Source organism: Elephas maximus, chromosome 5 (assembly GCF_024166365.1).
Source record: "Elephas maximus indicus isolate mEleMax1 chromosome 5, mEleMax1 primary haplotype, whole genome shotgun sequence".
Lineage (NCBI taxonomy): Eukaryota > Metazoa > Chordata > Mammalia > Proboscidea > Elephantidae > Elephas > Elephas maximus.
In genome coordinates, this window is record NC_064823.1 from 23824748 (window position 1) to 23837905 (window position 13158).

The following is a 13158-nucleotide window of genomic DNA, read 5'->3' on the forward strand; positions in this document are numbered from 1 at the left end:
AGATATTTCTGTGTTAAGGAATATAGTCTGTCCTTAATAAATGCACACAGAAAAATTACAGAATTATTTTAATGAAATTTTATTTTAAAAATAAAATCAACCTTTTTTTAAGAGTTGCTAAGACAAGGAAAACTAATCTGTCACACTTAAAGTGATTTTCATATTTTTTATGAAGCCCTTTCATATTCCTATTGAAAGTATATTTTCACAGCTGGGGCAGAATGTGTGTCCCTTTTACCGTTTTTATGAGAGAATCTTTGTTAATACATAAATAGACTGAGAAAATTTTCTAAAATGAGTAAAGATTTTGCCTAGCCCTTTGTACTTCTGGGTGCTTTCTTGATATCCTAATTTCATTTTTATGATATCCATGACAGTAGGAAGGGTTACACTATCATCTCCGTTTGACAGGTAAAGAAATGAGTTTAGAGAAGTACGTGACTGGCTCAAAGTTATGTATGAAGAAGCCCAACACAGAATCTTCTGACTTCTAGCTCTTCTTCCCACTATATCACACTACTTCTCTGAAGACTACATTTTGAGAAATAATACAAGCATGTAGGAAACAACTGAGATATAATAGAGGCCAGGTAAAATACAATTTAACAGTGATGATCTATCATGTACGGCATTTCCTATTTTAAGATTTTTTAATACATGATCATTTAAAACAGCTGCCAGCAAGCAGTCTTTTCCTGCTAACTGACCCAAGCTATTGCTTCCCTTACACCAAGGTATTTTGAGGGGAAGTTATCTTACCTCTGCTCCTGAATATGTGTCTGTTTGGAGGATAAGTTCATCTAGGTCAACCCCGTTACTGATCGGCATAGAGCGAAACTGCAGGTTAAATATTTCCCTTCTTGTTGCTGCATCTGGTAAAGGCACATAGATGATTCTATCAATTCTCCCAGGCCGCATCAATGCCTATAAAGAAGATGGGGCAACATGGATCAGTCAAGTTCAGAACGGACATTCCACATCAGGCACCAAAGGAAAGGGGATGTCCAGAATCTCAGGAACAACCCACTATTACTCTTCAATAGTAAATAGAACAAGCACTAGAGATTCTATAATCTATTTCAAATATTTCGACAAAGAAACAATGTTCAGAGCAGTTTTGAAAAGCAGTATTTCCAGGAGGCTTTCTGCTCCTCAGCAACTGTTAGCAGAAGATGATTATTCTCTTTTAGGAAATGTGTGTATCGCTTACACTCATTATATCAAAAGGAATTGTTAGAAAATTGTTGCAATAAAAGCAGAACTTTTGATATAATCTCCCATAATTCCATCCTTGTATTCCTTTATCACTCAATGATTATTGTCCAAACACATCATTAGTAACATATATAGACTGAGTATGTCTAGCTTACAAAACAACTGTTAGCAAGATCAGAGTACAAATTTAATATTAAAAAACCAACCATATTTTTTAAGCAGCAAACAATTAGAAAATTAAATTTAAAAAATCTGTTTATGGGAATACATTAAAAGCATAAAAGATAAAAACATAAAAAACTTGGCAATCAAACTAACAAAAGGCATGCACAAGCTCTTCACTGAAAATTACAGAATACTGCTAAGAGAAATTAAAGATGACCTGCAAAAATATAAAGATAATATCATTTTAATAGATTGGAAGATTCGATATTGCTACAGAACCATTCTCTCCAAATTTATCTATAGATCCAACACAAACCCAGTCAAATTCCATAAGGCCTATAATAAAGAAATTGACAAGCTGATTATAAAATTTCTATGGAAATGAAAATGAGAAGAGTGAAAGCATCTTGAAGTGATACTGCAACAATTAGATCTATTTAACTTGAAATGGATTAAAAAAAACCTCAAGGTAGAAGCTAAAACTATAAAACTTCTAGAAGAACTATAAAAGAAAAAATTGGTAAACTGATATTTGTAAAAAAACAAAACAACCATTACCATGAAGAAAATGCAAAGGAAAGTGACAGCAGAAAAAAAAATATTAATATGATACCTAAAAAAGGACTTGTATCCAACATACATAAAGAACTCCAACAATTTAACAATAAGAAAATAAACAGTTTAATTAAAAATGGCAAAAAATCTGAACAGATACCTCACTAAGAAGGCAAGGTGGTAAGTATATGAAGAGATGCTCAACCACATTAGTTATCAGATCACTGCAAATTTAAACCACAATACCCAGACCAACCCAATGAGACACCATAATATTGCCTTACAAATGACTAGAATGAAAAACACTGACAATACTAAATGTTGCTAAGGATATGAAGCAACTAGAACTTACATACATTGTTGATGGAAATATAAAATAGTACAAACACTTAAGAAAGTTATTTGGCAGTTTCTTAAAAAGTTAAACATACCTCACTATAATAACCCAGCCATTCCACTCCTAGGAGTTTACCCAAGTAGAATGAAAATATGTATCCACACAAAGACTTGCACATGGATGTTCACAGCTTTAATAACAACAGCCCCAAACTGTAAACAACCCAAATGTCCATCAATTCATGAATGGAGAAACAAAATAAGTATACCATATGTTTCTGTTTGTGTGCTGTCCAAATTTCCACATAACAGAAAACTAATCATTAATAAAAAGGAACAAACTACTGATACACTCAACAACACGCAATAGTCTCAAAATGATTATGCTGGCTTAAAGAAGCCACACATAAAATAATACATACTACATAATTCCATTTATATAAAATACTAAAAAACCCAATCTAATCCATCCACCACTCATCTATCAGTTTGTTGTGCTGTGCTGGCTTGTGTGTTGCTGTGATGCTAGAAGCTATGCCACTGGTATTTCAAATACCAGCATGGTCACCTACGGTGGACAAGTTTCAGTGGAGCTTCCAGGTTAAGAAAGACTGGGAAGAAGGACCTGGGTATCTACTTCTTAAAAAAAAAAAAAGAGCAGGTGAAAACCTCATGAGTAGCAGTGGAACATTGTCTGATATAGTGCCAGAAGATAAGCCTCTCAGGTTGGAAGGCACTTGAAATAAGATTTCGGAAGACCTGCCTCCTCAAAGTAGTGTCAACTTTAGTGACATGGACGGGCTCAAGCTCAAAATGAGAAGAAACAGTTGCAAACATCCATTAATAATCAGAGCGTCATATTTACAAAACATGAATCTAGAAAAATTGGAAGTCATCAAAAATAAAATGGAACACATAAAGATCGATATCCTAAACATGAGTGAGCCGAAATGGACGGATATTGTCCATTTTGAATCGGGCAATCATATGGTCTACTATGCCAGGAATGACAAATTCAAATTGAACAGGAACAGCATCTCATCCATAGTCAAAAAGAACATTTCGAGATCTATCCTAAAATATAATGCTGTCGGTGATGGGATACTGGATTCAGAAGAGGATGTGGAATGAGTGATATCATTGCTGATGTCAGATGGATCTTGGCTGAACGCAGAAAATACCAGAAAGATGTTTCCCTATGTTTTATTGACTATGCAAAGGTGTTTGACTGTGTGGATCATAAAAAATTATGGTTAACAGTGCAAAGAATGAGAATTCCAGAACCCTCAATTGAGCTAATGTAGAACCTGTACATAGACCAAGAGGTAGTTGTTCAAACAGAATAAGGGGATGCTGCGCGGTTTAAAATCAGGGAAGGTGTGCGTCAGGGTTGTATACTTTCACCATACTTATTCAATATGTATGCTAAGCAAATAATCCAAGCAGTTGATTATATGAAGAACATGACATCAGGATTGGAGGAAGACTCATTAACAAACCGAGATATAGAGATGACACAACTTTCCTTGCTGAAAGCGAAGAGGACTTCAAGCGCTTACTGATAAAGATCAAAGACTATAGCCTTCAGTATAGATTACACCTCAACATAAAGAAAACAAATATCTTCACAACTGGACCAAAAAGCAACATCATGATAAATGGAGAAATGATTGAAGTTGTCAAGGATTTCATTTTACTTGGATCCACAATCAATGCCCATGGTAGCAGCAGTCAAGAAATCAAACAAAGAATAGCTTTGGGCAAATCTGCTGCAAAAGACCTCTTTAAAGTATTAAAAAACAAAGATATCACTTTGAGGACTAAAGGGGGCCTGACCCCAGTCATGGTATTTTCAATTGCCTCATATGTACGTGAAAGCTAGACAATGAATAAGGAAGACTGAAGAATCGATGCCTTTGAATTACGGTGTTCGTGAAGAATACTGAATATATCATGGACTGCCAGAAAAATGAACAAATCTGTCTTGGAAGATGTACAGCCAGAATGCTCCTTAGAAGGGAGGATGGACAGACCTTTTCTCAAGTACTTTGGACATGATATCAGGAGGGACCAGTCCCTGGAGAAGGACACCATGCTTGGTAAAGTAGAGGCTCAGGAAAAAAGAGGAAGACCCTCAAGGAGATAGACACAGTGGCTGCAACAATAGGCCCAAACATAGCAACCACTGTAAGGATGGAGCAGGACCAGGCAGCGTTTCGTTCTGTTGTACACAGGGTCTCTATGAGTCGGAACTGAATCAACGGCACCTAACAACAACAACAATCTATAGTGAGAAAAAGCAGACCACTGGTTACTTGGGGCTGGAGGCAGAGGGAACTGCAAATGGACAAAAGGAAACTTGGGGAAGTAATGGAAATGTTCTGTACCTTGCCGCCAGAGGTGGTTTCACAGGTGTAAATTATCTTTTTAAATTAATTGAATTTTACTCTTTATATTGATGCAGTTTATTGTATGTAAAGGAGACTAAAAAAAAAAAAAAGAGCAGTAACTTGCATTTGTTAGGTTCTCAGTATTTATAGGTCAGAAAAAAAAATTTTTTTTTAAACGTACTGGCTATAAAGATGTTTTCAGATTGCCATCTGAAAAGATTATCTTCTTCGATTAAGTAGTTTGGGAAAGGTAACATAAGAAGTGGTCAGTAAAAGAAAGAATACTTAAGGAGTTGTAACAGACCAATTCCTATGATCTGGCGATGAATTACAGGTATCAGGTACCACAGCCATTTCAATCTCATAGACAACTCTTAAAAAAAAATTAAAATTTATCAGGTTATATTCATGTTCAGAATTCCAAATATACTGTTAAAATTCATGTAGCCAATACTATTATTTCTCATACCAGTTTTACAAAGTATTCCAAAGAATGTTAACAGGTGCAATGAAAAAAAAAAAAAAAGGAGGGTTTTCTAGTCAAATAAGTTTGGGAAACACTTGGTAGAAACAAAATTAAACAGGTTCTACATGAGGGACTTTTTAGAATCTACACTAATGGATATGAAGAATCTCCATGAGAGGGCTATAGTAGTACGTGGAAATTCTACCCCAAATTTCCAAACCCTGGTGGCACAGTGGTTAAGCGTTTGGCTGCTAATCCAAAGTCGGCAGTGTGAATCTACCAGTCACTCCTTGGAAACCCTATGAGGTGGTTCTACTCCATCCTAAGTGTTGCTATTAGTCAGAATCGACCGGATGGCAATGGGTTTGGTCTTCTGGTTTGGTTAATCATGGAACATCTCAAAAGCTTAATGTTCCATTTCCCCATGCTATAATTCCTAGAACATATTAAGTATCTACCAAATATCTATTAATTCTTTAGTTGTGTACAAATTAGCAAGCAAAAGGTTAAGTCAATCAAGAAAAATATACAGTAAATATATTTCATTTAAAAATGAATGCTTTATTTATAGACTATTCCCCACACCTCACACTAGTTCATTTGCTAGAAATAATGCACAATCAGCTTCCCTGAAATGCAATTTATCAAAGAATTCAAAACTGCATTTCAATCAATAGGGATCACTTGTCCCCCTACCTAAAACAAATGCAGGATGCAGAAAATTAGGATAATCCCAGTAAATATGTATTTTAACATTATTAAGTATTTTCTACCACAAATGACATTAATATTTATATAGCCCTTAAGATTTTATAAAGCACTTTTCACATACTGTATCTCATTTAATATTTCCCCAATCCTGTGAATTAGATATTATTATACCCCCAATGAGACAAAGAAAATGAAGCCTAAGGTCACACAATAAACTGTAGAGACCTGATTGAAACTGGGGGTCTTCGAACGCTGGATCAGTTCTTTTCAATTTTACAATGCTTCTAGTACAACATAATATTCTAGTACAACATGATATTCATTATCAATGGGCAAATGAAAACAATTCTTGTTCTGAAAATGAAGTAACAATTAATTTTAAGAACTCTCATCAAAAACTGTTTTAGTTGCTGGGGATACAGCTGTGAATAGCTTTACTATTTTTTTTTTAAAGTTGACACCCTTCTGGGAAAACTAAAATTCTAGGCTATTTTAAAATTTCCGTTCTAATAGTTCAAAGAACATCACAGCAAAGGATATAGAGCATACACGCCATCTAAGACACTGGAACAATGTGCAGCATGTGGCCTGTGCTTTTTTTCTGTCTTAAATTGTTGCTGTCCCCAGGCAGTGCAGGTTGAGTGCACTCAATGATTGTAACATTGTCTGGGCCAAGAGCCAGTTAGGCTTTTCCTGGCCTGATCTTGTCAGTGAAAGTTATACCTAAAAAATAGTAGGAAAGAGCCTTCCTTCCTGTAGAACCCCTAATGTGTTAACACCCTTCCTAGAATTTCTTTAAAAATACTGTTCTGGTATATCAGGGTAGAAGAATATTTTCTGAATGATGGAATGTTCTGTTACTTTAAAATCATAATATGACAACTCTCAATGAAAAAACAAGCTGAGGCCTTCTAATTCTTTGAAGCCCAAAGTCACAGCTATTGCGGTCTCTACATCAAAACTCTATTACAAAAAAATCATAGGGCAAGCTGCGTTTTCCAGAACTTATTCAAGACTTTGTCCAGTCTCTGTACTTCTAAGAGTCTCAGTTTCTTCCAGGGGCGTGGACTGGAATAATTCACTTTGAAGCCCTGGTTTATACTCAGCTGCATCTTCACTTCTTTGCACATACTGTTTGTTCTCCCTTTTCCCACCTTCTCAACAAGGAAAATTTCTCCTCCTCCTCATTTAAAACCCAGCTCATTCAGATCAGGGAATATTTCTGGATTTTTTTTTTTTTTTAAATAAAGGAAATTTGAAGCTGCTCATTTTCAATCAAAACCTTATCTTGAGTCAAACGGAATTTGTCATTTTCACTTTCTTAATCAGTTATAATAAATTTAAGGTTAGACAATTACCTTATTGAACCAATAATGATTGCACTTTTAAAGATCCAAATTAAAAAAAATTTGATTTCTTTGTTTAGTATTTCTGGAAACAGTTTTTTTCTCTTATAGAGTATCTTGTCCTTAGTATCAAATACACTCATCTCAAAAGGCTTAGTTATCTAAGGGTGTGTATATGTGTGCAATACAAATATATGTCATTACTACTTACTCAGTTTTACTATAAAGTTAAAAGATTTCAAATTACTTGTGAAAAAGTTTACTAAGATAAAGGCTATAAGAATTAGGAAAATCGGTTTCCTTGTTTTAACAGAGCCTATTTTAAGTTTAATTGATCTTGGTCTCTTAACACATTCCTCTCCTAACTGTTTCTGCCAGTCTAAAAAAGTTTTTTGTATGCACCAGGTGGTGTTGGCTGTTTTTATCTCATTAAATGATCAGTTTTTATAGGGTCGCTGTGAGTCAGATCAGAATCGACTCGAAGGCAACGGTTTTAGTATCACAGCATCCATTCAAGTTGCAATTTGATTCTTACATCATCCTTAAATTCTGAAGTAATTTGTTAATTAATCGTGTATTGTCATCTTTTCTACTACTGTCTTAGTCTATTCATTAAAACGTGCTGCATTTAACTCTTTCATGGATGCTTTATAGGCTTTTAATGTGCTTCTTTGTATTCCTCATGGTGCTTTGCACAAAGAAGTTGCTCGATAGGTGTTTTCGGGTTACTTTTTTAAATATCATATGGGTAATTTCGTTCTGTTGTACATAGGGTCGCTATGAGTAGGACTGACTTGACAGTACCTAATAACGACAATGGGTAATTAAGATACTGTTATCCAATTTTGATATAAAATGTTTCTCTGCTTCCTGATGTCTGTTCAGCAGAGAACTCTCCTGATTATGTACAATTTATGTTCTTTCTCTAAGCCCCCAAAGCTTGATTACCAAATAATGTAATAAGAATGCTCCTTTGCACAGGGGCTATGATGAGTTTTAGTAAATATTGTTAATTTTACTGGTCTTTTAAACCATTTTTTTTCAGTCTAATTAAACTTTTTTAAATTACCAAAATGCATAAAATATATTATGAAACTATTATTTCTGGAACATTGAGAACTCCAAGCTCCAAAAGATTGCAGTTAATATGAGAGATATAAAACATTTTCAGAAGTCAACTTTGTCTATCTCTAGGCTGAACAATAAGCCAACAACATGTTAAGATTTAATAAATACATGCACATTCCGGAACCTGCTCTTTTAATGATTTTCCCATCAGGTTTCTATTGAAGACAGTGAACATGGTTTTTTTTTTACAAGTTCTTCTTTAAACAGGCTATGAATTGAGGCTTGCAGAGGCTATAGTAGGATTTCAGAGGTAAGTATAAAAAAAAAAAAAAAAAAAAAGTATAGAGCTGTTAAATATCAACACTGAAATTTAGAAATACAAGCCAAGGGTCTGTATTTTGACCTGACTTTTCTACCTACCCATTATTCTAACCTCCAACTTTTAGAATAGTTGTTTATCCGCTCATTCATTCAAAGAACATTAACACCTACCATGTGTCAGGTATTTAGGAATTTAAAGATGACTGACATGCCCTACGATCAAGGAGCTCACGGTCAAGTACGGGGGAATTATACAAGAACAGCAATAATATCATCTAACATTTAAGGAAGTATACATGCCATGTGCCAAGCAGTGTGCTGACCTCTTTAGATTATATCATTTGATTCATACAATCACCCAATGATACTAGGTCTGTTACGATTTTAAAGTACCAAAAGGTTAAATGATTTGGACAAACACACAGCTAGTAACAGAGCTAGATTTTTAACCTTATATGCTAAATTACAAATTTACAATCTAGTTATATACCAGGAAGAGTCATAGAAGACTGTAAAAAAGATTTTAATCTGAGAACAAGAGGAGCCTGCCTGATGAGAAAAAAGGAGCGGGGGAAAAAAAAAAAAAAAAAACAGGATAAAATGTCATTCTGAGCAGAAAGAAAACTGTGTGAGGTCAAGGAAGCAGAAAGCAACACAGTCAGTGTGGCTCACTCTTGGTTGCTTAGGCACAACTGGAGCCACATGGTAAAAAGAAAAAAAATGGAACTGTAGATAAGGCAGGAGAGGCACACTAACATGATATATGCTTGAATTACTATGCTTTAATTTAGATTTTACCCCCTTGAGGTGCCATTAAAGGGTCTAAAAACTGAGACTTTCAGTATTTGCAATTAGATTGATCCATTTAGCCTAACGTAGATAAAGGGATGGGGAAGAAGAAAAGAGTACTACTCGAGGGAAAAAACCAACTAGCAAAGCAGGTGTGACATGCCAGAAAAGAAGTTATGTTGTGGGCTTGACTTTATTGAGTAAACATTTATAGGTACCTTATATGTGACATTGCTGAGTTTATAGGTACCATATGTGACGTTGCTGAGTTTATAATGAATATGATTCCTGCCATTACATACAGCTTACAATCTGACAGGGAAGATAGTACACAAGGAAGACTGAGAAGAAGTGACAGATTCAAGAGAAGTTTAAGAGGCAGCATTAACCAGGCCTATTAATTAGTCGGATTTAGAGGAAGAGAGAGATGCCTAGAATACATTCAAAGCTTCTTTGAAATAAATCAGAGCTGTTACCAAGCATCCACCTCTCTCCAATTTCTGGAACCATTTCCTCCATGAACCATGATTCATTGACATGTTTTCATTAGAGCTAAGTGTAAAGGCTTAGTGCTGCTTTTCTTTCCTAGAAAAAGGCATTCCTACGCTCACACACACACCTTTGTTGATCATTTGAAGTAAATGGGGCCAAAGGAACCTGATTTTTCAAAGCGTCTTTTTTTTTTTAAATAATTTTTATTGTGCTTTAAGTGAAAGTTTACAAATCAAGGCAGTCTCTCACACAAAAACCCATATGCACCTTGCTACACATTCCCAATTACTTTCCCCCTAATAAGACTGCCCGCTCTCTCCCTCCACTCTCTCTTTTCGTGTCCATTTCACCAGCTTCTAACCCCCTCCACCCTCTCATCTCCCCTCCAGGCAGGAGATGCCAACATAGTCTCAAGCGTCCACCTGATCCAAGAAGCTCACTCCTCACCAGCATCCCTCTCCAACCCATTGTCCAGTCCAATCCACATCTGAAGAGCTGGCTTCGGGAATGGTTCCTGTACTGGGCTAACAGAAGGTCTGGAGGCCATGACCACCGGAGTCCTTCTAGTCTTAGACCATTAAGTCTGGTCTTATGAGAATTTGGGGTCTGCATCCCACTGATCTCCTGCTCTCTCAGGGGTTCTCTGCTGTGTTCCCTGTCAGGGCAGTCATCGGTTGTAGCTGGACACCATCTAGTTCTTCTGGTCTCAGGATGATGTAGTCTCTGGTTCATGTGGCCCTTTCTGTCTCTTGGGCTTGTGTCCTTGGTGTTCTTCATTCTCCTTTGATCCAGGTGGGTTGAGACCAATTGATGCATCTTAGATGGCCGCTTGCTAGCATTTAAGACCCCAGACGCCACTCTTCAAAGTGGGATGCAGAATGTTTTCTTAATATATTTTATTATGCCAGTTGACTTAGGTGTCCTCTGAAACCATGGTCCCCAGACCCCTACCATGCTGGCCTTCGAAGCATTCAGTTTATTCAGGAAACATCTTTGGTTTAAGTTTAGTCCAATTGTGCTGACCTCCCCTGTGTTCTCTGCTGTCTTTCCCTTCACCTAAAGTAGCTCTTATCTACTATCTAATTAGTGAATGCCCCTCTCCCACCCTCCCTCCCTCCCCCCCTCCCGTAACCACAAAAAAATGTTTTCTTCTCAGTTTAAACTGTTTCTCAAGTTCTTATGATAGTGGTCTTATACAATATTTGTCCTTTTGCAACTGACTAATTTCACTCAGCATATTGCCTTCTAGGTTCCTCCATGTTATGAAATGTTTCACAGATTCCTCACTGTTCTTTATCGATGCGTAGTATTCCATTGTGTGAATATACCGTAATTTATTTATCCATTCATCCGTCGATGGGCACCTTCGTTGCTTCCATCTTTTTGCTATTGTAAACAGTGCTGCAGTAAACATGGGTGTGCATGTATCTGTTCGTGTAAAGGTTCTTATTTCTCTAGGGTATATTCCAAGGAGTGGGATTGCTGGGCTGTATGGTAGTTCTATTTCTAGCTTTTTAAGGAAGCGCCAAATCGATTTCCAAAGTGCTTGTACCATTTTACATTCCCACCAGCAGTGTATAAGTGTTCCAATCTCTCCACAGCCTCTCCAAAATTTATTATTTTGTGTTTATTGAATTAATGCCAGCCTTGTTGGGATGAGGTGAAATCTCATTGTAGTTTTGATCTGCAATTCTCTAATGGCTAATGCTCATGAACATTTCCTCATATATCTGTTAGCTACCTGAATGTCTTCTTTAGTGAACTGCCCATTCATGTCTTTTGTCCATTTTTAAATTGTCTTTGTCTTTATTTATCTTTTTGTAGTTGAGTTTTTGCAGTATCATGTAGATTTTAGAGATCAGGCGCTGATCAGAAATGTCATAGCTAAGAATTTTTTCCCAGTCTGTAGGTAGTCTTTTTACTCTTTTGGTGAAGTCTTTGGATGAGCATAGGTGTTTGATTTTTAGGAGCTCCCACTTATCTGGTTTCTCTTCTCTATTGTTAGTAATGTTTTGTATACTGTTTATGCCATGTGTTAGGACTCCTGGCATTGTCCCTATTTTTTCTTCCATGATCTTTATCGTTTTAGATTTTATACTTAGGTCTTTGATCCATATTGAGCTAGGTTTTGTGCGTGGTGTGAGGTATGGGCCTTGTTTGACTTTTTGCAGATGGATATGCAGTTATGCCAGCACCAATTTTTAAACAGACTGCCTTTTCCCCCATTTAACTGTTTTTGGGCCTTTGTCAAATATTAACTGCTCATATGTGGATGAATTTATGCCTGAATTCTCAATTCTGTTCCATTGGTCTACGTATCTACTGTTGTACAGTACCAGGCTGTTTTGACTACTGTGGCAGTATAATAGGTTCTAATATCAGGTAGAGTAAGGCTTCCCACTTTGTTCTTTCTCAGCAATGCTTTACTTACCCAGGCCCCTTTCCCTTCCATATGAAGTTGGTGATTTGTTTCTCCATCTCACTAAAAAATGTCTTTGGAATTTGGATCAGAATTGCATTGTGTCTACATATGGCTTTTGGTAGAATAGACATTTTACAAGGTTAAGTCCTCCTATCCATGAGCAAGGTATGTTTTTCCACTTATGGCGGTCTCTTTTGGTTTCTTGCAGGACTGTCTTGTAGTTTTCTTTGTATAGGTCTTTTACATCTCTGGCAAAATTTATTCCTAAGTATTTTATCTTCTTGGGGGCTACTGTAAAATGGCATTGATTTGGTGATTTCCTCTTTGATGTTCTTTTTGTTGGTGTAGAGGAATCCAACTGATTTTTGTATGTTTATCTTGTATCCTGATACTCTGCTGAACTCTTCTATTAGTTTCAGTAGTTTTCTGGAGGATTCCTTAGGGTTTTCTGTGTATAAGATCATGTCATCTGCAAATAGAGAAACTTTCACTTCTTCCTTGTCAATCTGGATGTCGTTTATTTCTTTATCCAGCCTAACTGCTCTGGCTAGGACTTCCAGCACAATGTTGAATAAGAGTGGTGATAAAGGGCATCCTTGTCTGGTTCCCAATCTCAGTGGGAATGTTTTCAGGCTTTCTCCATTTAGGGTGATGTTGGCTGTTGGCTTTGTATAAATCCTATTATGTTGAGAAATTTTCCTTCTATTCCTATTTTGCTGAGAGTTTTTATCATGAATGGGTGTTGAACTTTGTCAAATGCCTTTTCTGCATCAATTGATAAAATCGTGATTCTTGTCTTTTGTTTTATTTATGTGGTGGATTACATTAATTGTTTTTCTAATGTTGAACCATCCCTGCATATCTGGTATGAATCCCACTTGG

General features: G+C 36.3%; 1 protein-coding gene across 2 annotated transcripts in view; it reads right to left on the reverse strand.

The window, feature by feature from the left end:
• The window catches only part of SPATA5 (spermatogenesis associated 5), a 350714-nt gene that overhangs the window by 68079 nt on the left and 269477 nt on the right, over positions 1-13158 (reverse strand). For both annotated transcript variants that reach the window (XM_049885372.1, XM_049885371.1), the window contains one exon: positions 760-924. In XM_049885372.1, coding sequence (XP_049741329.1) covers positions 760-924 — 165 coding nt within the window. The remainder of the gene's footprint in view (positions 1-759; positions 925-13158) is intronic.